General features: G+C 53.8%; 1 protein-coding gene across 1 annotated transcript in view; it reads right to left on the minus strand.

Annotated features, from left to right (window-relative positions):
- Window positions 1-2,337: 2,337 nt before the first annotated feature.
- The window catches only part of RBM19 (RNA binding motif protein 19), a 142,445-nt gene continuing 118,703 nt past the window's right edge, over window positions 2,338-26,079 (minus strand). Inside the window, exons 23-25 of the mRNA XM_055236336.2 lie at window positions 24,874-24,994; window positions 3,438-3,550; window positions 2,338-2,926 (exon numbers count right to left, since the gene is read on the minus strand). Coding sequence (XP_055092311.1) covers window positions 3,453-3,550; window positions 24,874-24,994 — 219 coding nt within the window. The 3' untranslated portion in view covers window positions 2,338-2,926; window positions 3,438-3,452. The remainder of the gene's footprint in view (window positions 2,927-3,437; window positions 3,551-24,873; window positions 24,995-26,079) is intronic.

The raw sequence follows: 26,079 nt of genomic DNA on the forward strand, positions 1-26,079 counted from the left end.
TCTCCCAGTTCAACCCCCACACGCTGGATGGAGGAATTTCTCGTAAGATGCTTCCACCAGTCCCTCTTCTCCAAAGGAAGAAGAGATGAAGCCCCTCCTCTGCGCCAGGCAAACGACTTTCCCGAGCTCCGCTTTGTGGCTACCTGGCTGTACTTTACTGCATTCTAGAACAATGATGATGATCGTAACAAAAATCTTAATTGCTTTCCTAGTTCCTGTTTAAAAGTTATTTTTGAGGGGGTAAAAGGCTCTGGGTCACTGAGATCTTGCTCACACTCCAGGTTGTCCCCTGTACTGAGTGCTGTGACTGAGAGGGACAGGGGATGGGGGATAGGGGGTTGGGGCTGGGTGTGGTTACTGCAGACGAACTGATCAGAGGGCTGTCTCCCTCAGTGAGGAAGCGGAAGTTAAACCGGGGCGTCCAAACTTTTGGCTTCCCTGGGTCACCCTGGAAGAACTGTCTTGGGCCACACATAAAATACAGTAACACTAGTGATCTAGTGATAACTGATGAACTAAAAAAAAAAAATTGCAAAAAAATCTCATGTTTTAAGGAAGTTTACAAATTTGTGTTGGGCCGCATTCAAAGCCCAAGCTTGGGTTGGACAAGCGTGATTTAAGATCTCAAAGGAAAACAAAAAGGCGCCATACAGGAAGAATGTGAGGGAAGGGCATCCCAGGCAGCGGGAAGAGGCAGCGCCAGGGCCCTGGGGTGGGAGCCTGCAGGGAGGAAGACCGGGACAGCGAGTGCAGGGTCAGGTGAGGTGGGGCCTCGGTGCTGGGGTGAGCAGCGGGACTCGACTTTGCACGCGTCGGGGAGGCCCTAGAGGGTTTGAAGCTGCAGACTGACACAATCCAGCTCACAGATCAGTCAGGCCACATTGGCTGCACGAGGACAGCTGAACCGGAAGAGAGGAGATGAGGGTGCAGTCTGGTGGGCGCGGCATGAAGGGGCACCCCGAGATCTCTGTGGGAGTGGACTCCACTACTCCTGTGTGCTTACAGACCTGCCCCTTCCAAACAGCACGTGCCCAGGGCAGGGGCGCAGGTGCCAGGCTCAGTATATGGTCTCCAGGCTGCCTCACTCCCCACTGCCAATTCCAGGCCAGGCCTGGCAAGTGGCTGGAAGCTCTCCCTCCTGTTGCTACCTTTCATTCTCCTGTAGTTCCTGAACCTTCCCCAGCTCACTGGCTTTTTGTTTTGGCCACAGGGAAGGCAGTGACGCAGGAAGGGTCGGACAGCCCTGATTCCCATCATTCCACTGTGTGAGCTCTGGCAGGGGCCTGCAGCTGCCTGGGCCTGATAACGCTTTTGTGACGGAGACGCTACTTGCATGACCCCATTTTAAAGATGAGGAGACTGAGGACTCAGCAGGTTACGTCACTTGCCCAGGCTCACGAGGCTGGAGAGTGGTGGACTGTTAGGGAGCCCGGGCGGGTCCGAATACAGAGCCCATGTTTGCTCATCCCGCACCAAGCCCTAGACGATGCTGAATCTTGCTCTGGCGGGAGGTTCTACAAGCATCCTCTGGGCCAGTTAAGTCAGTGCCAAAAGATGCCTGCCTCTGCACCAGGCCCGTGGGTCTACACCTGAGTTTTGGTGACCAGCCAGTCATCCCTGCTGGCTCTGGTGGTATGGAAATGTGAGTACAAATTGTATAGACCAGAAGGTTCAGCTAGAAAGAGCCATGTGCCACCGAACAGGACACGATCCAGCTCACAGATTCGAGCAGTGGGAAGGCATGGGGTAGGTCTCCAGCCCTGTCATTCCACACGACCCATGGCAACTTGGGACCCTGGTCACCTGAGGGTTGGCCTGGGTGTGGTTTAACAGAGACACTGTTCAGCCCCCACATCCAGAAGGCTGTGGTCGATGTGACTCTGTGAGCCACCCCACTATAAAAGCTGGAGAGTGTGGCTGGGCGTGATGGCTCACACCTGTAATCCCAGAGCTTTGGGAGGCTAAGGTGGGAGGACCACTTGAGGCTGCAGTGAGCTATGATCATGTCACTGCACATTGTCTCTAAAAAAATTAAAATTAAAGGCCTGGGGAACGAGCCATTCTGTGTCTTTTGTTTCCACGAATTCTCAGGGATAAGCTTGCATGGCTAAGGGGGTGCCTGCCCTAGAGGACACGAGGCGCACGCTTGGTCGTGCAGGCTGCCAGCTCTGTGTGGCTTTGCCTGGGCTCTGGGCCACTCCAAAAACTGGATGAAGACTGGAACCTCATCCCCACCAAAATGCACAGACCGTCTTTTATGCACAGAGTCTGAAGATTCCCGAACTCTCACTTGGAGCCCCACCCAGTGATTCTAAATGAAGAAGCAAACAAAAGTGCTGATGAGAATCTTCTCTGGGCTTTACTTGGCTTGACTCACTTAATTCTGGCACTGTCTATCTGAGGTAGGCACAATTATCACCCCCATTTCCTAGAGAGAAAAACGGAGGCTCAGACAGGACATCATTAGTCTGAGGTCGCACCTCGGGAATGGCGATGTCTGGATTCAGACCACAGTGAGATGCAGTGCAGTTCTTGCTCTGCCCTCTCCATCTTGCCCTCTGGCTGGTGCTGGCACAGGTCCTTCCAGGCAGGAGGCTGCGTCTCAGGCTGGAGAAAATGTGAACACAGGCGCCCCAGAGAAGCCTGGGGATGCTGTTGGCCAGCGGAGAGGACCTTGATGCATTTCACAGGGCTCTGGGCCCATGAGCAGAATGCGGCCACCATGAGTGACATCATTCAGCTCAGACAGGGAGCTTGGCATCTGGGCTTGGAGCTCGATGCTTCATGAGCCGCTGGGAGGCTTCCCTGGGTGACTGAACCAGGGCTTGTGGTCCCAAGTGATGAGGATGGGGCAGGACAGAGACCAAGTCCCAAGCCGTGAACAGTCCCTTGGAAAGACATAGGTGGGAATTCTAGCTCAGCAGCCCTGGAGGGAGAGCAGGAACAGGGCTCAGCACCATGCCCGGCACTCTTCATGCATTACTGCATTTATTTCTCTCTCAAACCTTATGAGGTAAGAACTAGCTAGCAAGGGGAAGGCTGGGCCCAAGGAGATAAGGAAACTGGGCCAGGGTCTCCCAGCTTCAGGGTTTCACGTCCAGGCAGCCTGATGCCAGAGAGCTGGCCACCGTCCCCTTACTCTCCTGGGGTGGGGACAGGGGGAGCAGGGGTTCTCACTCCCTGTGTTGCACTCTTCCGTGTCTGCTACAGAGCGGGTGTGCTGTCAGTGTCTGCTAGAACGCGTCACTGGTGAAACCCAGGATGCCTGGGCTGCCAGGCAGTGGCCTGAGGCCTTCTTCATCCCCTGTCCCCTCCGACCTTGGACCAGTGCAGGGTGGGGCCGCCTGCCGCTCCCTGCCCCGCCCCCCAGCCCACATGGTGGGCAGTGCAGAAGCTGGAGCGGCTGTCCCGGTCCCCAGGGCCCCGGAGCCACGCACCCTCTCGGTGCCAGCTCACAGCTGAAGGGTCTGCTCCTCGCTGTCGCTGTCACTGCCTTCCAGCTGCTCCAGGATCTCGTCCAACACCACAGACCGCTTTTTCTTCGGGGGCTCTGTGGGAGCCCAGATGGCAAGAGAGGAGAAAAGAACAGCCGAGAGGGTTGGGAGGCAGGAACAGAGAAATGACAGAGGAAGGAGGGAGAGGGGAGAGATGAGCAGAACACGGGTGCGGGGAGACAGAAAAGAAGCGAGAGAATGCGAGAGAGGGAAGTGGGGGGAGAGCGGAGGGAGAGAAGATACAACGGGGGGGGAGAGAGGATGGGGCAATAAAGAAAGACAAGGAGTAGGGGAGAGAAACACTAGGGTTAGTCTCAGCATCACCATGGCGGGGCTGCCTCCCTCGCACCCCCAGAAACTCTCCTGCTTCCCTGGCCATCCCCTCCCCATCTTCCACCCGCAGGGGAAAGGATTCCCTCCAGAAAAAAGAGGGAGAGGGTCTCCTGTGCTGCTTCCTCACAGCAGGTCAGAGCTTGGCTTGGAGGAAGCTGAAACCCTTCAGAGAGGCTGAGCCAAGCAGTGGGCAATGGCTGGGGAGACAAGTAGAAGCTGTTTCTGTTTTCTTAGAGGCCAGGCTAATGGTGTAGTACATGGCTGGCATACAGCAGGTGCTCAATAAGTGGTGGGTGAATAGAACAGATGCAAAGCTCAAGGATTCCAGAGGAGGCATGGAGGGACTGACAATTAGAGGTGGCTTTGAAGAGGAGGACTATTTGACTTGGGCTTTGAAGAATGCAGAGGAGTTTTCTGTGAGGAGAGGGGATTCAGGGTCATGAAGAAAAGCATGGAGGTAGGAAAGGGCAGGGTGGGCTCAGCCCCACAAGCACCTCCTAATTAGGCACCATCATGAGTCATGGCTCCACTCCTGTCAGTAACCCCACAGGCAGGTGGTATGCTGCCTCTTGCAGGAGATGGAACTGAGGCACGGACAGGCAGGTCTGAAGTCACCCAGCTAGGAAGTGGTGGAGCCAGGATCCAAACCCCAGTCACACCTAAGCCCACAGTCTTTCTGCTTTTTATGAAAGTCTTGGGTTCTAGGCAGAGAACTCCAAGGGGATCAATGGTGGCAGGAGAGGACATGTGGGGCCCCTTGGCCCTCCGGGAAAAGAGCGAAGCTGGGGGAGGCTGGAATCCAGGCTGGCTTCCTCTGTCAGTCCCTCTGCTAGTCTAACCACTTGTCAATGGGCAGCCTTGCTCGCAGATAAGGCTTGATTTGTACAGAGGCAGTGTAAAGAGGCTGTCCAAATCTCCTCCCTTTCCATGGCTCAAACACCTCCCCAAATAAATCACCCTGAGGCCTTTTACCTCCATTTATCCGCAGGCTGTGAGCTCCCTGGAGCTCACAGCAGCAGCCTAGCCTTTTCTGCTGAGACCTCCCCAGGGCCAGCACAGTGCTTGGCCCAGAGATGAAGACTTGGTTTCCCTCTGCGTGTTCCTGGGTGAGCGATTTCACCTCTCTGAGCCTGTTTCTTCAATCTCATCCCTCCTAAATCAATTCAAACACTGATTCCGTTTCTCATCATCTCCACGGCTGCACCCCAATCCAAGTACCTCTTAGCCCCTCACTAGAGACCTCCCTCCCACCAAGGGATCCCTCTAAAACATGCGCGTCAGATCCACCACTCCCTAAGAAAGCCCCAAGTTCCTCTGGAGGCGTCACTGGAGCTGGCCCACCTCCCCCTGCTCAAGACCTTTGCACCGGCAGCACCCAGATCTCCCTCTCCCTCTACCCCTGAGCTCCAATGCCACCCTACCCCCTGGCACTTTTTATTACCCACACTGCTGCAGGCCTTTCTTTGTGTGGGATGTTGTCTCACTCACTGCTGTGTCCCTGGCCTTAGCACACCGCCTGGCACCTAGCAAGTGCTAGTGAAATATCCCAGAAAGGGGAATGGGCGGACGGAGCAAGGGTGAGTGAGAGAGAGACAGCAGAGCCTGCCCCATGGCGAGCGTGCAGAAGGTGCGGGAGGTGCCCACCTGCCTGCCACCTGGGAGCCTCAAGGCCTGGCAGCTGTACCCATCATTGTTAATCATGAAAAGGGAGAGGCGGACAGGGTGGGCTGGCGGCCTGGGGCTCAGACTCCGGCTTCCTCTCCTTCCTTGCGCTCTCCTAGACACTCCTGGTTTCCTTATAATCGCCAGCCCTGGAGGTGCACAATGGCCTCTGGAAATTGAATTTGTGGGCAGGTAATAGGAGCTGGAAAATAGAACGCAACAAAACAGGGCCTGCAGGTGATCACTGGCACCCCTCCCACCTGCTAACATGAGTTGGGGATGGCAGCTCACTCCTGGGGCAGGGTCCCTGCCTTCCTGGGCCAGGCCTGGCCTGGGGTCTAAGGGATGGCCAGCGGTGGCGGCATGGGATTTTTTCTTCTCTCCCACATCCTGACAACTTGGAGGGACTGGCGAGGAGCGAGTTCTAGCCCCATCTATTGTGTCGGCTCAACCTTTAAGATAGACCTGGACTTGGGGCGCTTCTTCCCCATGCTCCTGCATGCCTGGGCCGCGCTACCATCGCCTCTGGCTTCCTCTGCCCCCGCTCCCAGGAGTCTGGTCTCCAACGGCAGCCAGAGGGAGCTTGTTAAATCCTCCATCACGGCATGCCGTTCCTTTGCTCAAGCCTCCAGGGGCACCATGTCACCTGGGGAAAAGCTAAAACTGTCACGTCGGCTGCCAGGGCCACTGAGCAGGCCCTGCCACCTCTTTGCTTCCCTCCCACTCTGCTCAGGCACTCGGGCCCCTTGCTGGCTCCTGGCTTCCAGCACTCCCACCTCAGGGCCTTGCGCCTGCTGTTCCCTTGGTCTGGAATGCTCTTCCTCCGCAGAGCCACTCAGGGGCCTTACCTTTTCAGTGAAGCTTCCCTCCTTATTTAAAATCCCAAGTCTTCCAGAGTGCCCTGATGTATACTTCCTAATCCCTTTCCTGTCCACTTCCCCCACAGCATGTCTCCCAGTCTCACTGCGTGTCATGTTTCCACTTTATTATCTGTCTTCCTGGCTGGAAGGTCCGCTCTAGGAGGGCAGGGGTTTCTGCCTGTTTTGTCCACTGTTCCATTCCCAATGCCCAGAACTGTGCCTGGCACATAGTAGATGCTCAATAAATGTGTGCTGACAGACTGAGGGAGTGAATGACAGGGAAAATTGAGGGTCAAGTAGTGTAGGTTGCTGAAAGACAAACAGCAGGTGAGATGAGGCCAAGAGCAGTTGTTCAGAGCCTTCATTCCTGCTCTCATCCCCTCACATGATGGAGACACCTGCAGCACCTGCTCTGGGTCGGGCATGGTGGGGAACAAGCCTGGCTCGGCCCCACCTAAGGCTTTCTGGTCTGGCAGGGGGAGATGGAGAAAGAACCAGATAGTTGTGCCTCAATTTCTAACCTGTAAAATGGAAATACTAGGGGTTGTGGTGAGGCTGAAATGAGTAAAAAGGGCAATGCCCACCCCCTGGTTAGGGCTCAGTCGATGGCGCTGAGACTAACATCTGTGTTACTATTATTGATAGGAAAGGTGTTGACTTCGTGTCTCTCTTGGTCATTGGGGCAGTGAGCGCTCACGGGGCGGGGGCTCTTACACAGACCCTGGCTTTGTGGCCTTGATGAACCAAAATATCTCATTCCTTTACCTGCCAACTATGTACTCATGTATCATAAGCCAGCCTCCGTGCTCCTGGGCCTGGCATATCTGCCAGGGTTCAGGCTGGGCCCCCAACTGCCCCCTGGAGGTCACGTCAGGCCCTGAGTTCCCACCAAATGACACCCTGCACCTCCCGCTGGCGCTGCTTCCTTGAGGAGCACCCTGTTTGCAGGGAACAGCTGCTGAAATCCCACTTCCCCGACTTCAAAAGCCTCAGTGGGTTTTCACCAGACAAACATAATGCAGAACCGGAGAAAGGTGTAAAATAAATAAACGAAACAAGCTGTGCATTTTCTTTCAGTATTACAGCTGCACCCGAAGATAAACAACAAGTGAATGTCACCAAACATCAATACCCGAGAAATTAACTTGACAAAAAGCTCAGCCGTCCCCCGACAACCCCCCAGTCCTGCCCCCCTCCCCCCCAACCTCCAACCACTGTTTTTGCATTTCTGGAGTTCCCACCTAATGATTTTATTTTTCAATTAATTCCTTGACAGAATGCCAGCCTGTGTCTCTCCCTTCCCTGGCTGGCGCTGTCGGCCCTGCATGGGAGGCACAGGCAGGCAGGGAGAAAGGCGCAGGCAGGGAGAAAGGGCGGTGGGGGGAGGACATGAGAAAGCACTTCTTGGGGTTTTGTTCCGGGAGCAGACGTTGAGGAAAGGCAAGCCGGGGGAGAAGAGCGTGGCTGATAAGGGGAGAAGGGAGTTCTGAAAGGAACCCTGGGAAGAGGCAGCAGTGAACAGCTCGGGGAGGGGAAAAGCACTGGGCCAGGAAGCCCAGGGCTGGATTCTGAGCGGAGAGGCCTGAGGTGCAGGGTGGAGGGTGCTAGATGCAGGGTGCTGGGTGGGTGAGCTGCCAGGATCAAACCCTGCTGTCCTGGCTGGGTAACCTCGGGTAAGTTACTTCACCTCTCTGGGCTGCTCTCAGTTTCTGCAGCTACTGAATGGTGATGAAATTTACACGCCTAGGGTGTGTAAGGGTATTAAAAGAATGAATATCTGTATGTAAGGCCTTCACAATAGTGCCTAGCACACGGCAAGCTGTCAATACAGGCTGGTCATTCTCACTGCTGTTGATGGAATCTGTACTGAGAGCATGAGGGTGGGCTGCTCCCCTCCTCTGTAACACGAGGATAGCAATAGCAGCTCTCGACTCTGTCTCAAAAAAAAAAAAAAAAAAAGTGACCAATGGACCAATGGGATGGAGCAGGGCCTCCCACTGTGGGCCCACAGAAGAGCGTCTGGATTCGCTGACATGATTTGCCATGAATACAGAAATCAGTGACTAATGTTCAAAAACAGGGAGATGCTACATGAGAATCTGCACCTCTAGTTTCTCTTGAACCTGAGTGGCTAACCTGTGAGTGTGGCAGACCTGTCCCCTCCCTGCCTACAGGTAACTGACGACGCTGTGCACTAGCTGCCCCTGGAGACAGGAAGCCTCACCTGTGGGGGCTTTTCTACCTGTTCCTGGAGGCTCCTGAGTTGCTACTTCCCGAGACAGAGGATAGGCAAGGCTTCGACAAACTCTGCTAAGTCGGAGACAGAACTGGTTCCAAGAGGCCGGGGTGAAGGGCTGGGGGCAGAGGCACAGGTGGGCGAGGGGAGGAAGAAGGTTGGGGCAGAGTGTGGAGGCCAGAATGAGGCACCACAATCTTCAGACTCAGTGGTGTGCAGTGCTAGACTGCTGGGGGACACCAGCCACCTGTAGCTCCCACCCTTGGGGAGTATGAAGGTGCCACGGTGCGGGTACTGCAGGGGGCTGGGCACCCGGGGGCTGGCCTGGCTTGGGAGGCTGACTGCTCTGGAAGGCTGGGTGAGCCAGACCCCCACCCTCAGCTGCTGGTGCCTCTGCCTGGGTCTCTCCCTGTCCTCCCTGGCTTCAGATCTTGCAGGCCCCACGGGCAGAGCTCTCCTACCCAGATGGGTCTGCATCTCAGGGCTCTGTGTACAGCAGGCACACATTGGGTACGCACAGAATAAAGGGTACTCTTCAGGAGATTGGCCTGGCTCCTAAGACCAAGCCAATGTCCCTTTATTGATACAGGAGGCTGTTTTAGGGCTGTGCCTTTTTTTTTTTTTTTTTTTTTTTTTTTTTAAATAGAATCTCACACTGTTGCCCAGGTGAGTGCAGTGGAGCGATCTCGGCTCAACTGCAACCTCTGCTTTCCGGGTTCGAGCGATTCTTGTGCCTCAGCCTCCCAAGTAGCTGGGATTACACGTGTGCACCACCAGGCCCAACTAATTTTTGTATTTTTAGTAGAAATGAGATTTCACCATGTTGGGCATGAGCTCAAGTGATCCACCCGCCTTGGCCTCCTAATGTGCTGGAATTATAGACGTGAGCCACTACGTCCAGCCAGTTGTGCCTTTTTTAAACACAGCGAGTCCTTCTAAGAACTAGGTATGATCTGAGAGAGTCCTTGTGCAGAGCAGGTGGGCAGGAGCCTGGGCCGCAGACTGGCCTCTGCCACTGTGGGGCTCCCAGGAGCTGCTAAGCTCCTTACCTCAGTGCTCCCACCTGTTAAATGGGGACGGTGCCTGCTCTGCTTATCTCATGGGGACCGTAAGGGTTCCTGCCTTCAGTCACTCTTAGCAAGCATGACCCAGCATATTCTATGTGCCAGGAATGATGCTGGCGTTATGGCAGTGAACAAAACTCCACAGGATAAACTAAACCACCAGCCACAGGGGCCACACTGGGGCTCAGGGTGGACAGGACGAGGTGGGACCTGATTGCTGCCACTTGGTGGTCCCACCCTTCTCTGAGTTACCAAAGTTACTCTTCTGTAGACAGGACACAGTAGTAGCACCCACCACAGGGGATTTGATGAGATAAAGAGGAGAGCACTTAGCCCAGGGCCTGGCCCGTTGAGGTGCCAGGCAAACATGAAAGCTAACAATCAAAGGGTCCTGTAAGGCCACCCCAGAGGACAGGCAGTGCCCAGCAAAGGGGAAATCCAGCTGCCTAAGATAAGGCTGAGGGGTGAGCCACAGGGACCACTCCTCAGGCGCCTGCTGGCTCTAAGCAGCAGGCTGGCTCTGGACTTTCCTACATAAATTCCACCAGCTGGGTAACATCATTGTCCCACTTTTCAGATGAGGAAGCAGCCCCACTAGGGCTCTGAAGAGTCAAGTGGCCACACTTTCCAAGCAGGACCTTGAGCTGATCAGATAGGGTTGGCTCCAGCCTTGCTGGCACAGCACAGCAAAGCCTGCCCTGCAGCGGGGGACACTAGCCCAGCCTCCCTAGGAGGGGGAGGTCTCAACAGGAAAAGCATGAACAGACCCGGGCCATGTAGCAGCAATTTCCTTTTCCAAGGCCACTGGTTCTCAATCCAGCTGTCTGACGGAATCAGCTAGGAACCCACTGATGCCTGGATCCTACCTCCAGAGGTTCTGATGCAAATGGCCTGGGGTGGGCAGGGGATATTATGACTGCTATGATGACGGATGTTATTAATCTTGGTGCTGAGGACTTGGGCTCCCTGAGTGGCTGGATTCTGGGTCGGTGGGTGGAGTAACTTCCCTCTGTGCTCTGGGTGTCTTGTGTGTGTGCAGAATTCTATGACTAGCCATGCACAACCCCATACACAGGGGCCGGTGAAGGTGCTGCAGCCGGGATACCCATGGAGTTATCCTGAGCTAGGGCTGTGGGTGTGAGCTATGTCTGGGGGCTTCTAGACTTGGTCCCACGTGTTTGTATTAGTTACAGATACTGGGAGACCTGTGCGGGCTGGGAAGCAAGGGGAGTGTCCTGGTGAAGGTGACTCACTGCAGAGGGAAAAGGGAAAAAGAACCAGGAAAGGTGGGAAGGCATCTCCTACTCCTCTGCCTCAGGTCTGGAGGAATCTCCCAAGTCTTAGGGTTTGGTCCACATTAGTTACTGATCTCTTTTCTTTTGGCATAGGCCCTGGGTTGGAAAGCAGAGGCTGAAAGGGAGCAGCTGGTAACATCTCATAGGGCCAAGGTATAGTGGTGTCTGTACCAGGCTGTGTAAGTGCAAAGGCTTGAGGGTCGATAGATATGATGGCATCAAACAGTCCAGGGGGTCGGGGGAGACTACAGGGAGGGCTACGCATTGTGGGGAAGGGGAAATCCAGCCTTCATATAAACGTGCAGCCATTCCTTGGGCCTGGTACCCTGTGGGAATGTGGAACCAGGCTGGCCAAATCTGATTTTTCAGAAGAGGTCAGAATCTTGATTTTCAGGTCAAATCTTCCAATAGGAAAATAGTGATGATTCATTCAAAACTATTGTTTTCATATCTGGTACGCAAAATAAAGATCTAATTTCAGCCGACAACTTGCCAGTGTGGTCTCTGCTCTTTTCTCTCTCTCCTCTCTGTCTACCAAACGCCACTAGTTTCACTTGTGGTCATGAAGCAGTAATAAAAACCTTGTCTGTGTGTTTTCCTTGGGTTTCTCCGGGCTGGGCCAGCCTACAGTTCAGAAATAAAACTGGCCACCCCCTACCACCAGCTACAACCCTGGAGGGAAGCCTACCCTCCTCCTGTCCCTGTTTCTAGCACTGTGGTCCCCAAGTCCCCAAACCGTTGTCCAATCCCGGTCCAGCCCCTGCCCCTCCCAAGTCACTCTGAAATTCTCCTTCTGTCAGTTTAATTCCGTGATCGATGAGGAAGAGCACGAGAAATGGCCCGGCACAGCTGGCTTCCCCGTTAGCCCTAGCAGGGATTCCTGGCCTTGCTGGCGACGGCTGAGTGAAATGTTTGCGGAACGCAGAGAACACAAGTCAATAACAATTTAGCTGGATTGGGAGCAAGTACCTTCCCCACACGGACAGCCGCTCCCGGGGGAAGGGGAAGAGAGTGTGCGGGATATTGCCGAAGCACTTGGAATTATTTCCAAAACACTGCCAAGCGAGGCTCAGGCGTGGGGAGTGGAAGGAAGTAGGAGGGGGTGACTGGGCGATACCTGCTCCAGCTGGCCTCCAGGCCCCCCAGCCTCCATGCACCGCTGCAGGGAGAAGGATTTTGCTCTCTGATCGTGGCTCCCTGCATGGCCAGCCATGTGCACCACTTGGGCACACACTTGGGAACTGCTTTGACCAAAAGAATTCCCTCTCCTTGATTTTCCTCCTCTGGATTCAGCCTCCAGCAGCTGAGGTAGCCAGGGGTGTGAGAAAGAGTGGGTTTCCCAGGCAACCTCAACCTCTCCTGGAACCACTTCCCAATGTGACCAGGAGCTGGAGATAGGTTAAAACACACCACCCTGAACATAAAAAGTGATCATTTCTTTTTTCTTTTTTTTTTTGAGACTAAGTCTCACTCTGTTGCCCAGGCTGGAGTGCAGTGGTGTAATCTCGGCTCACTGCAACTTCTGTCTCCCAGGTTCAAGTGATTCTCCTGCCTCAGCCTCCTGAGTAGCTGGGATTATGGGCGCACGCCACCACGCCTGGCTAATTTTTGTATTTTTAGAAGAGACAGGGCTTCACCGTGTTGGCCAGGCTGGTCTTGAACTCCTGGGCTCAAGTGATCCACCCACCTTGGCCTCCCAAAGTGCTGGGATTACAGGCATGAGCCACCACTTTTGGCTGAAAAGTGATCATTTCAAAGAGGTCAGGGATAAATCACCCGCATATCCCCACGCCCCACTCAGTCTCGGCCTTTCCTGTCAGGACCCGCTATGGCAATCTGGGACAGTCTCCCTCTTTGCCCGCCTCCTGCTTAGGCCTTCAACACCTCTGGAGGAAGGGCTGCCACAGTCAGGTCTCCAGGAGAAAACGAGAAGGACCCAGGTGAAGGAATGAAAATGGGAAGCTTACAGAAAACCTCTGTCTCCAGGTGGATGGAAGGAACCACCACCAAGGGATATTTTGAATAATAAATTCTGTGGCTTCACATCCTTGCTTGAACTTTCCTGACTGTGAGTTTTAAAGCCCGATGATTATGTTTTCATGGGCAAGATCAAGGCGGCCTATTTGCAAGGGTTGACGTGGGGATAACGGGCTCTCTCGGTCTCCAGTCTTTTGAAAATGTACGGTCCTGTGAATGATTAAGTTATGGAAGTGGGGAGGGGGGTGAACTCCTGCAGGCTTTAAATATCATCTGTCTGCTGATGACTTCCAAATTTATATCTCAGCCCAGACTTCGCCCCTGAGCTCCCAACTCATAGATCTATCTGCCTGACATCGAGGGGAGTCCTAATAGGTGTCTCAACTTCAACATGTTCAGAACACCCCTGCCCAGCCACCTGTTCTTCCCAGCTTCCTGGGCCTCTGCTCACCACGCAGCACCACCATCCTGTGAGTGGCTTGGAGCAAAAACCTATGCACCAGTTTTGATTTTTCTGCCTTCCAGAAGCAAGTCTGGCTGGCTCTACGCAAAATGCTCAATCCACCTGCTTCCCCACCTCCACAGCCTCTGCTCCCTGGCCCTTGTTGGCCTGGATGGGACCTCTGCCCTCCATTCTTGCCCCTCTACAATGCAGGGGATGAGGTCTGACAGTGTGAATCGGGTCTTGAGACTCTTCTCCTCAAATCTTCTGGGAGCTTCCCACTGCACCTCGAATACAAGCTGGGCTTCCTGCCAGGCCAGACAAGGCCCCAGGAGGAAGCCCTGCTGGCTTCTCTGCCTGCTTTGAACACACTCTGACCAGGACCTTGGCACCTGTGGCTTCTGCTACCTGGGATGGTTCTCCCCAGATTTTTGGATGGTTGGTCCCTTTGAATCACACAGAAATGCTGACTTGGCAGAAAGACTTCCCAACCACCATATTTGGAATCTCTCTTTTCCCTCTCTGGTCCTGAAGAGCTCATTATGCTATCCTTTCTTTTCTTTTCTTTTTTTAAAGAGACAGGGTCTTGCTCTGTTGCCCAGGCTGGAGTGCAGTGGCGTAATCATGGCTTGCTGCAGCCTCGAACTCCTGGGCTCAAGCGATCCTCCCACCTCAGCCTCCCAAGTAGCTGCGACTACAGGTGTGCGCCACCATGCCTGGCTAATTTAAAGTTTTTTTTAGAGACGGGGTCTCACTATGTGGCTCAGGCTGGTCTCAAACTCCTAGGCTCAAGTGATCCTCCTGCCTTGGCATCTCAAAGCACTGGGATTACAGGTGTGAGCCACTGCATCCAACCATATGTTACCCTTTCTAATTTCCACCACAGGACTTGGTATCATTAGAACTTTGTTGCTATTTATTTTTTTTGGTGGGGCAGGGGAGGGGGGCAATCATTTGTCTCTCTCACTCAAATATCAGCTCCATGAGGGAGGACTTTCTCTTTTGTACACTGCTTTGCCCTCAGTGCCTAGAGCACGGCTTGATAATAAGGTCATCAGTGAAGAACTGTTGAATGAATGAATGGGGCCTCCTATCCAGGGAAGCTGGAGATCTAAGCACAGGACTCCAGTTGCAGGGCACTGGGGGTGCAGTTATGATGCCTCTAGAGTTATACGCTCTGAGAAAGAGGGGAGTCACCGTGGGAGGAACTAGCCACCCCTGGCTTTTGGATAAAATAAGGGCAGCCACTTCATAAGGCCTAGGGGCTGCAAGACCTTTCTTTGAAGAGCCAGAAAGTAAATACTTTAGCCTTGGTGGGCCATAGGGTCTCTGTCACAACCACTCAGCTTTGTCCTTGCAGTGGAAGAAAGTAGCCCTAGATGATATATGAACAAATGGGCATGCCTGTGTTCCAATACAACTTTATTTATAAAAATAGACTGTAGGCTGTGGTTTGCAACTGCTGCTGTACCTGAATCAGGAGCCCAGATCCAATAAAGAGAGGGCAATTTGGGATTTAGGAGGTGCTGAGGATATAGGGTACGATGGAACACCCAGGTATAGACATTAACTACACTTCTGTAGTGTCCAGACCTGTATGCCTTCAGGCTGGGCACTAGACTGCCCTGGGTTTGTGCTTCAGTAAAATGGGAGCAATGCTGTTCTTCAGGGAGCTGTGAGCCTGAAATGAGACCGAGTTATGTAAAACCAGCCGGTATCACTCTCTGCACATGGTAGGTCCATGACAAAGCTTTCTTGCCCTCTTTCTTTCCTTTTCCTCTGACTCGATCTTTATAAGAACTTATGTGATTGCCTTTTCAGACCAGCAGTGCTTCGAAGCGCCCAGTTAGGAATATCTGGCTTCGACCACACAGGGCTCCAGTGCCAACTGCACACCTGGCTAAGTGTGGGGCCTGGAGCACATTAGCCAGCTTTTCTGAGCCCCGGCTTCCTTCCTTGTGGGGTGAACTGTGAAGATGAACCGAGTTAACGCTCACACAGTGTCCAGCACCTATTAGATGCTCAATTAAATTCTAATCATCATTCTGATGATTAGGTTCTTATGTATGTTCATTTTTTTTCACCCCACAAATGGTCACTGAGTGCCTCCTCTCTGTGTTAGATGTGGGGTCCAGGCAGGGTGGGCAAAGGGCCTTGGACCCCCTCAAAGGATAAAGTGTCACACGGAGAAGGATCTTAATTGCACACGTGAGCACCTGATGGCAGGTTGTGGTAGTCGAGGAGGACCAGGGGAGGGGCATGACAAGGGAATCACGAGAAGGAGGGGTGTGGGGGAAAAGCTGCATCTTTGACACTCTGGCTGGGAGGCAGTGGAGGCCGGGGTCAGTGGGGGCTGCTGGGACCAGGGATCTAGCAAGCAGGCTCCTTCCCTGCCCCCCGTGAGGCTGGGAGGGTGACTGTTTGCTAGTGGCCGGCGACCCATGGGGACAGCCACCCGTCTGTGCCAGAAGAACGCTTCTCCGGGCGCTCTGCTCATAGATCTCCCGCCCCAGCCCAGCCTGGCTTGGGCAGGTGGGGGAAGGCGCCACTGCCAGCCACTTGCCATGCTGGTCATGTCTGCGCTCCCAGCTCTGGAGGTGAAAGGTTGAGACGCTAACCACAGCCCATCAGTCCTCCCCAGCTGGAATAAGACAACACGGGAAGCAGAGCCACGCTCCCGGCCAAATAAAAGCCTGTTTGCCTGGCCTCCCTGGCTGTGAGTGCTATAAAACAGAGGGTTCTGCGCACGGATTTCTTCCATACCATTATATTCTCTCGGCTGCGCTTGCAGGTACTGTGGCCTGCCGCGGCCCTGAAAGCTTCTCGATGCCGTGACCCTGCTGGTTTGTAACACGCTTGGGAAGAAAAGGACACAGCCAGCGGCGGACTTTCCTCTTTCTTCCCTCCTTGCTCTCTCTTTTCAAACTCCCACATGCAAGGCAGTGAAGAATAGCACTTCACCTACCACGGGGCTGCTGTGCTGGAGATGAGAAACCTGATTCTTGGCCAGCAAGGAACGGAGGGAGGCGTGGGGCAGTGGGCAGGGGCAGGAAGAGGACAGGGGAGACGGGGAGGGCGGTTTGGTGGAAAATGTCTGTCTTGCTATTCCCTTTTGAAAGCATCTCTGTCTTCTGTCAAGGTCTTTGCCTACTCAGGCCAACTTTTACAATGACTTTCAAAGCCCTGTCCTTCGCTGTTCAATTTGACAGGTGTTTTGCAAGCATCAACTTGCAAGGAAAAATATAATGCCCTGCCATTATACAGGGACAATGGACAAAATGAAGGCTTCCGCTTGCTGGGGAGGGGCTGGGGGTTTACAACAAGCTTCTTTTGGCTGCCAGTAAGGAACCTGGATAAGCAGAGAGCTTGAGCCTGGTCGCGGAGCATAATGAGTTCTTGTAACTGCCTTGGAAGGCAGGACATTATGGTTGCTGCTTGAGCAGCGAGTCCTCCTCCTTCTCTTCATGGCACCTGGGCACTAATAAGCTCCTACTAAGTGCCAGGCTCTGTGCTATGCCCTGGAGACAAGGGAGAACAGGTGGCATCTGTGGCCAGATGTAAACATCCTATCCCAAGCAATGCTTATGTGTCAGGCATACCTGTCCTCCTCCTTACCCCACCCCCAAACACACAGGTCCCAAGCAATGCTTATGTGTCAGGCATACCTATTCCCCTACATACACACACACACACACACACACACACACACACACACACACACACACATCCCAAGCAATGCTTATGTGTCAGGCATACCCATCCTACTTACTACACATACACAGAAACACACACACAGACACACGCTACTGCCCAGGCTTATAAACATCAGGGCTCGTCTCTGTGACTTGGTCCTTTGCCCAGAGAGCATCCTCCCTTAGCCTGGCCTGACTGGAATGCAAAGAAAGTGGGAGTGTTTTTGGCAACTCAGAAAAGGAAGAGTGAGTGCCCCAAAGGACAATGAGGCCCCTCGCCAATCCTATTTGTTGACTGCACGTGATGCGCCAGGAGCTGTGCGCCATCTCCTTTATAGGCATCCTCCCCTTGGAGCCCCACCGTTTCCCTAACGAGGTGGGCGCTGTGGCCCCATCGTACCAATGACAGAGCTGAGGCAGAGCAACTTGCCTGAGGTCACAGAACGGGTATGAGGACACATTCAGGTAAAATGCAAGGGGCAGCCGCTCAGATCAGCTGATACAAAGAGTCGGTATAGCAAGATGGTGGAAAACACAGGTTTGAATCCTGGCTCTGTGGTCAGTAGCTGGGTGCCCTTGGGCAAGTTACTTGCCCTCTCTGTGCCTTAGTTTTCTCATCTCTAAAACAGGATTGCGACAGTACAGTAAATTGACAGGTTCATAGGTTCTAGGAAATCTCGCAACTTTTAGTGAAAAGATGTATAACAAACTCAATGTTACCACAGGCTAATGGATGTAAACAAGAGCTAAACTCCTACACACACTAAATGTATTTCTAGTAACAAAAACATCACCAAACTTCTGAATAAAGACACCAAAACGTCCAAATATTAAACACTGACATAAATGTGAGCTATATATACCTTTAAGACAGATTAGTAAAAACAAGGAAGATAATGATTTACCCAACGATTCCAGTTCAGGGCTGCAGGTGGCCAGAGCCTCTCCTGGCAGCTCAGGACACTGGGAGGGAACCCACCCCGGGTAGGGCACCGATCACACACATAACTGCACTCACTCACTCTGGGACCACTGAGACGTGCCAATTCACCTAGCGTGCATGGCTTTGGGATGTGGGAGGAAACCAGAGGACCTGGAGAAAACCCACATGGGGCGAACACACAAACTCCACTGGGTGAACACGCAAACTCCACTGGGTGAGCACGCAAACTCCATGGGCAGAGCAGGCAAACTCCACAGGATGAGCACACAAACTCCATGGGGAGAACACACAAACTCCATGGGGTGAGCACGCAAACTCCATGGGGAGAACACACAAACTCCGTGGGGCAAGCACGGAAACTCCATTAGGAGAACACACAAACTCCATGGGGCAAGCACGGAAACTCCATGGGGAGAACACACAAACTCCATGGGGCGAGCACGCAAACTCCATGGGGAGAACACACAAACTCCATGGGGTGAGCACACAAACTCCATGGGGAGAACACACAAACTCCACGGGGTGAGCACGCAAACTCCACGGGGTGAGCACACAAACTCCACGGGGTGAGCACACAAACTCCATGGGGAGCACACACACACACTCCATGGGGAGAACATGCAAACAACATGGGGAGAGCATGCAAACTCCACAGGGTGAACACACAAACACCACAGGGAGAACACGCAAATTGCACACAGACAGTGGCCCTGGATGGGAAGCCATTTTTTTTCTTATTAATTATGATAAAATGATGTTATCTGAGGACCCGTATGTACCTCCCAGGATTCTGCAAGACTCGTACCCATGAAAGCTTGCAGATAGTACCTGGCCGCCAAGTAAGGCTTGACACATGAAGATTGCTAGTTACAGTAATGATAATAATAATTGGTATTATTTAGCTTGAACTACAAGTTGAACGTTCTACTATAACCTAGGTGCCTCAGGGACCCAGGGGAGATGAGGCCAGTCCTGGGAGCTGGGAAGCTGAGCCCAGGGGCAGGGGCACTCTAGGGTAATTTACGCTGGTGGGGCACCGACCACATCAAGGGCTTCGGCTGGTGCCAAAGCTCCACTCTATCTGCTCTGGCCACTTCCCACTGTCCCTGAGTGCGGCTCACAGGCTACGGTGTCACTGGCATCTTCCTGCCAGGCCCTGCTGAATGGTTAAGATGCCTGCCTTTCATTCTGTGGCCCACATTCTGCAGGGAGCTCTTTGTTGTGGCCTCAGAGCTCGGCAGCCTCCACCTGAGATCTGAGTGCCTTCCTGGCAGAGTTCAGGGCCGAGGCCAGAGCCAGGGGAGGGAATTGGGCACGGACACCACCTGCCCTTAGGGTCTTGCCAGGGCCCTGGGAACTCTGAACAATGCAGATTTTGACACAAATGAACTGAGTATTTTTCTCCATGGGAAAAGGGCACAGGGTGGGGAGAATGGTCTGGCCAGGAGGGCAGGAGGCCAGCAGGCCTATTCTGAACATTTGAGGCTGCTGTGGGCACCTCCTGTGTCCCAGAGACATCAACCGGACAAAGGGTGCCTCAGTGGGTGAGAGAGACTGACATCTCTAGCACGCCTGCTCTGTGCTGGACACACTCCAGGCATCACCTCACTTTCCCAATCCAGTGTCACACTCCCAGGGAAGGACGGATAGAGAGGTAAACCTGAGTATTGTCCAAGTTCAACCATTCACTACTTGTGTGACCTTGGGCAAGGTGCTTCATATCTGTGTGCCTCAGTTCCCTCATCTGTAGAATGGGGAGATGAACAGCATCTCACTCATAGGGGTGGTGTGTGAATGACATGAGACCCCTCACTGCAAGGGATTTAGAAGAGTTCCTGGTCCCCAGTAAGGAAAGTTGCTACTATGGCTTTTGTTACTTCCCTGATCACTGTCAAATCAATTCCAGAAGGGGTACCCCTGTTAACAACATCTTTCAAATGAGAAAACAGAAGCCCACGGGGCGGAGCGACTTGCCCCAGGGCAACAGCCAGAATGCAGAATCTGGGTCTTGCCATGGGACACACAGCCAGAATGCGGGATCCGGGTCTTGTCCTGGGACATACAGCCAGAATGCAGAATCTGGGTCTTGCTGACTCCAAAGTTGATGCTCTTTTTCCTAAGCTGGTGGTTCCTAAACCTTTTGGGGCCCATGACCTCCTAGAAAATCTGATGAAAACAAAAGATCCTCTTGCCAGACACAAACACAATTAATTACCAGGTGTTCCCAGTCCCTCTGAGGCCAGCCATACTGGGACCAGGTAATACAATTACCAGGCGTTCCCAGTCCCTCCGAGGCCAGCCATACTGGAAGACAAAGTTCCACGGATTCTTAGTTAAAAAACAATCCCCATCTGACATCTTGCTGTATTCTACAGAGTGTGTTCTTTTGTTTTCGAGGGATTATCATGTTTCTTTGGAAAATACTGCTGAAAAATGCAATGAGGAATTCAGACTCTTTGGCTCCAAACTTAGGCCACCTTCTTGCCCCCTCTTCCTGGTCCACACAGGTGAGGCCAGCAGGGAGGTCTGATACTCTGCTGTGCTTGGCCCTGATTCCTATGGATGGGTCACATCCAGGACCATATCAGCATCCTCTCCAACCCAGGCACTGTTTCTCAGGGCTGCTCTTGTCCCCAGGAAAACACAACCCCTACCCCTGGCAACATGCCCTGACATGTACGTAGGTCACCATACATGCTGGACATTCTCTGTCTGGTCCCTCCACATCCATCCTCTGTCCTGCTCCATCCCCGGAAGGCTGAACCCTACTGAATGTGTCACAGGGACAATTTGGGCCTGTGGCCGACAGGTGGGATGGCCTGATGGGAGGCCGTGGCCGGAGAGCAGAGGGCCGCAGGAGAAGAGAGCTGCAGCTGTTCTGTCCCCAGCCCCTTCTTCCAGCTTTGCTGCTGTCCTCTGGCAGGGGCTGTGTCCCTCCACACTGCAGTGCCCACTGGTAGCTGCTCCTAGGCTCCTGTCCTCACTGGACCCCAGGAACATCACTTCCTTCCCCTGCCCTTTCAGCCCCTGGGGTGGTTAAGAGCTCTGACGCTGCTCCTCTCTGGGAGCCCCAGCATCCTGTTGCTCCGCTGGCACTGCCTATACCCCCGTAAGCTGCCACTGCATGACAGGGTCTTTCTATGAGGCTCCTGTGCGAATTCTGTTCCCTCTGGGGCCTCGGCCCATCTCCCATGGCACTGGGGAAGGGTCCCTTCGTGCTCATCTTTGACATACTCGGGAAGCCCAGAACAGATGTCCCCTTCCAGAACCTGGGAGGGCAGTGCTCCTTCAGAGGGACTCAGAGGGGTGGAAACACATGGCTCTGACACACAAGCCCGCCCTGAGAGGCCTTACTTCACCTATGCATATCGGCTTCCTCATCTGTACAATGGGAACAACGAAACATGCACATGACAGGGCCTTCTATGAGCACATGCTGTGCCAATTCTGAAGGGCCAGCAGTGTTCGTCATTATGATTGTTATTCATTCTCTCAGTTTCTGAAGGAACACTGCAGATCTTGGGTTCATGGTCTGGATGAGTCAGAAGGGCCAAAGTCATGCAGTCAGTAAATGCTCACACACCCCAGGTTTAATGAGGGCCTGGGACTTTCTCTTTTTCTTTTCTTTTTTTTTTTTTTTTTGAGATGGAGTCTCGCTCTGTCACACAGGCTGGAGTGCAGTGGTATGATCTTGGCTTACTGCAACCTCCGCCTCCTGGGTTCAAGTGATTCTCTTGCCTTAGCCTCCCAAGTAGCTGGGACTATAGGCATGGGCCACCAAGCCTGGCTATTTTTTTGTATTTTTAGTACAGACGGGGTTTCACCATGTTGGCCAGGCTGGTCTCAAATTCCTGACCTCAAGTGATCCACCCACCTCGGCCTCACAAAGTGCTGGGATTACAGGCCTGAGCCACTGCGCCCGGCCAGGAGTTTTTTCTTGAGTGATGTTTGCTAGTATAACATAGTTGGGGCCGGTGGGTGGGGTGGGAGGCTCTAGAGCCGGTCTGGAGATCAAATCTGAGCTCTGCCACTTCCTCGCTGAGTAGACACAGCACTGCCTACAGCTGCTACAGTTGCTGTGAGCACTGAGATGATGCCGGTGTGAGGACAGCCCCCTGATGCACAGTAAGTGCTTAATAAACACTAGTCGTCATAAATTACTGCAGTGCTTGGCAGGCCTCAGTTCTTTCATCTGTGAAATGGGGCTAATAGTGCCCATCTCATAGAGCTGCTAGTGAGTGAATGGGAAGATGTAGGCAAATGAAGAACTGTCTTTGTTATTGTTATCATTCTATCTGCCCCTGTCTCGGCCTTGGCCTGGCTGGTAAGTGGCTGTGGAGACAGTCAATCCCAGAGAAATGCTGCCAGCCAAGTCTTTCCACTGTGGCGAGGCAATAGTGCTGTCTTTGGAACTCAATTTATTGAAGGGGGCTTCTCTCTAAGGCAGGGCAGAACCGCTGAGCCTGCACTCCTCGGCTGGCCTCCGGGGGTGGGGGATGGGGGTGGCGGGGGAGGTGGGCCCCCCGTCTCTGCTCCGGGAAGAGTCCCTTACACAAACATTTGCCGATGGGCGCATTTGGGCTTGTCAATGGTTGTCAATAAGGACAGGCTTTCTTTCTGCACATCAGGATTTGGGGTCTTATTGAGTTGTGAGCTTGCAACTGTGTATTTAGCCTTCATTTCTCTGGTTCCACATTTGCCTCAGCTCAAATATTCCCCAGTCTGAGACTGGGAGCCTGGCATGTGCCAGGTACTGTGCTGGGCATGGAGGACCCAGGGAAGAACTGCTCCCTAAGAGAGATGAGCATGACACAGCCCCCATGTGGGGGAGGCATGGGTCCAGAGAGGATAACAAACCGTAAAGAAATAAGTTACAACATGGCAAGAAGGCACGGCGACGGAAGATGAGAGTAGAGGATGGAGAAATTACTGATACCCGTGGAGGGGGAGGGAACAGGGAAGGCTTCCTGGAGGAGGTGTCATTCTATCTGGGTTTTGAAGGCATTTATCAGGTTAAAAAAAAAGAAAAGGTGAGGGGCAAGGCATTCTAAGCAGAGGGAACAGCATGTGCAAAGGCACAGAATCCTGTCTGGAGTCTGGGGAACAATGAACTCTGTGGGAGGTGCGGTGGGAGGAAGGAGGAGTCTGGGAGGACCACAGGCATGGGCAGGAGGCAGTGTTCTGAAGCGTGTGGCAGCTGGGCTAGAATCAAGGGGCTTCCCGCTATCTCTGGAGTTCCAAGTCCACTTGTGGGGGATGCAGTCCTGCTGCATTGCTGAGACGCTGCTTCTCAGAAGCCCAGTCATTTCGCCCTAAGCAAGACCAGTGGCCCCACTGGATGGCTCCCATCACCGTAAGAGAAACTGTTCCCAACGTGCTGCCTAGTTTGGCAACAGAGCTGCACCGGTCAGGCGAGGGAATAATCACTCCTGGCTCCAGGTTCCATGTCTACACAGAGAAGTGGGGTTGGGGGATGCTGGCAGCAAACACCCCCAGTCTGTGCCCAGGTGACACCCGAGGCCCTGAGCTTCCCCAAAGAGAAGGGATGGATGAGGGCACAATGGTGGCTCCATCCAGGAAAGCACCTGAGATCTGGGACCCAGGCGACAATGAGGTGGGGAGGAATGCGGTGGCGTGCCAGGAAGACCTCAGAGTACCACGGGTGGCACCACAGACAGGACTGTTCCCCATCATGGAGCCTGGCTTTTCTGGGCATGCAAAAGGCAGAGAAGCTCCCCAGCTGGGTTACCCATCGCCAAGTAAGCGGGATCCAAAGTGGGTGGAAAGCCAGCAGCTACCCTTTTGCTGCTGGGCCCAGGCCACAGTGAAAGCACTTCTGTGATGGGAGACGGAGGTGTGGAAATGGAGATCAAGGTCAAGTACCCCTTGATATCCCAAGTTTGGAGGGTGTGTACCCGACAGCAAGGGGCACCTGCCATACCTTCCATGTGCCCAGGGTGGAGCGATTCTTGGGGCTGTCTCAACCTCTCCTTACCTGACTCAACACAACCTCTTGGAGAAGACGAGGCCCTGCCGACCTCATCTGCTCCCTCTCTCCTCCCCTCACCTCCAGCCACGCCAGCCTCCCTGTTTCTCACACGTACTGAGCTTGCTCCAACCTTGGGGTCTCCCCTGCCCCTGGCCTCCTGCTTAGGCAGCCCTTTGTTGGGTACAGATGTCACCTCTGCAGTGAAGCCTCTCTAGCCCACCTGATGACGAATGTGTCCCAGCCTCTTCCACCTGAGCCTAGGGCCCTACTTGGTTACTGTCATGTGGGTGCATGAGGGCACAGCGGGCGCTCAGTATTTTCAGGCCACCACCTGAATAGTCACTGAGGCCACATGACACCACCAAGGTGGGTAAGAGGTGAGTGAGACCTGAGGGCATCAGCCCTCTGGCAGAAAGTGGACGGGGTCATGGAGGAAAGTGATCAGCAAGAGTGTGGTCCCCAGGGCTGGTCACCAGGAAGGCCGTGAGCATCCCTGCCCTGCCAGACACTGGAATCTGAACACAGAGCACTGTGAGGACAGAGCCAGAAGCCACGAGCTGTGACCTGGCAACCTGGCAGGCAGGGAGGGATAAACACTCTGACCTCTGTCTCTTCCTGCCAAGGCCCCCAGTGACCCAACCCGACTGCAACCCAAAAGGGCACAGAACCCAGATGCTTCCACACAGGCCAGCCTTCTGGCAGGGAGTGCCCAGAAAGGTGAAGAGCAGGTCTGGAGGGGCTGCGGGAGGATGCCCAGCAGGAGGTCCTTGGCAGCCCTTGTGCCCATAGCCTGCTGAGTCGAGGGCAGTTCTCTCAGATGCCCCACCCACCTCTTGTGTTCCCCAGGGGGCCCGTGAGTCAGCCCAGAAGACCGTTCCACTCCTACCGTGAAAGTGCGCAGCCGTCTTCCGCCGCAGGGCCTGCAGGGTCACCTCGGAGTCGGCCCACTCCAGCACCAGCCTCCGGCCGTACAAGTGGGTGCTGTGACACAGGGCGTTGAAGGCTCTCTGCAGAGGGACAAGAAACGAAACTGCACATCAGCTGGATCAGTGCGGCAGACACTCCACTCTGCCTGCCAGCTGCCTGCCCGCGTCTCAGATGCCAAAGCCCAGGTTCTGGCCCCATGACATCTGATCTCCAGCGAGGGTTTGGGGAGCGGTTGGGAGCATCTATTTAATTAGTGGGTTGCATTCCCAGGGAGAAAGCTGCAAGTGACTGAGCAGTCAATATATCTGCCGTCTGGGCTGTAATTGGTGCCTGGGCCGAGGCAGCCATCTATTTGCCACGTGTCATCCGATCTGTGGAGGGCGACCCCATTAGTGGGCTCGCCTCCCACCCGGCTGTCTGCATGGTGGCCACTTCAGAAAGCTGAGCCCTGGCCGGCCGCCGGATGACAAGCGTGCAGGCCTCTGGGTGTCACTGGGTGTCGCTCTCCTTCACTGCCCTGGTGACTCTGTCCCCCACGCTGCTCTTGAAGGGGCCCCTTCTATCTCTGCTGACAGTGCCCTTTGCCTCCTTGCTGGTTCCCCTGGCCCTGCGCTCCCAGCTCCCACCCCCAGCTCAGCAGCCTGGGTCCTGGCACAGGCTGTTCCCGCTTACTCTTTGCTGTTCCCGAATCCCACATGCTGCCTGGTTCCCTCTTTCTGCTTTTTAACAGCTATACTGAGACAGAATTCACATACTGTATACACTGCTTGTCTGAAGACAATTCAATGGGTTTTAGTATAATCACAGAGCTGTGCAAAATGTCATCACATCAATTTTAGAACATTCTCATCACCCTCAAAGGAAACCCCACACCCCTTAGCTAGCAGTCCCCCAGCCCCTGGCAACCACCAGTCTGCTTTCTGTCTCTATGGATTTGCATATTCTGGACATTTCACAGGAACGGAATCATACAGTAGTGATCAGTACTGTCTTAAGCATCGCTAGGTCTCAAGTTCAATGGCACTGCACAGGGACGCCCTAACTTGATGGGCTCATCCCCAAACACTCCCATGGCACAGAGAGGCCGTGAGCTTAGTGGCCAAAAGCTTGGAGTCTGAGGTCACCCTGCCCAGGAAGGACAGACCCTGCAGTTCCTAACTTGAAG

This window comes from Symphalangus syndactylus, chromosome 13 (assembly GCF_028878055.3).
Source record: "Symphalangus syndactylus isolate Jambi chromosome 13, NHGRI_mSymSyn1-v2.1_pri, whole genome shotgun sequence".
In the NCBI taxonomy this organism is placed as follows: Eukaryota; Metazoa; Chordata; class Mammalia; order Primates; family Hylobatidae; genus Symphalangus; species Symphalangus syndactylus.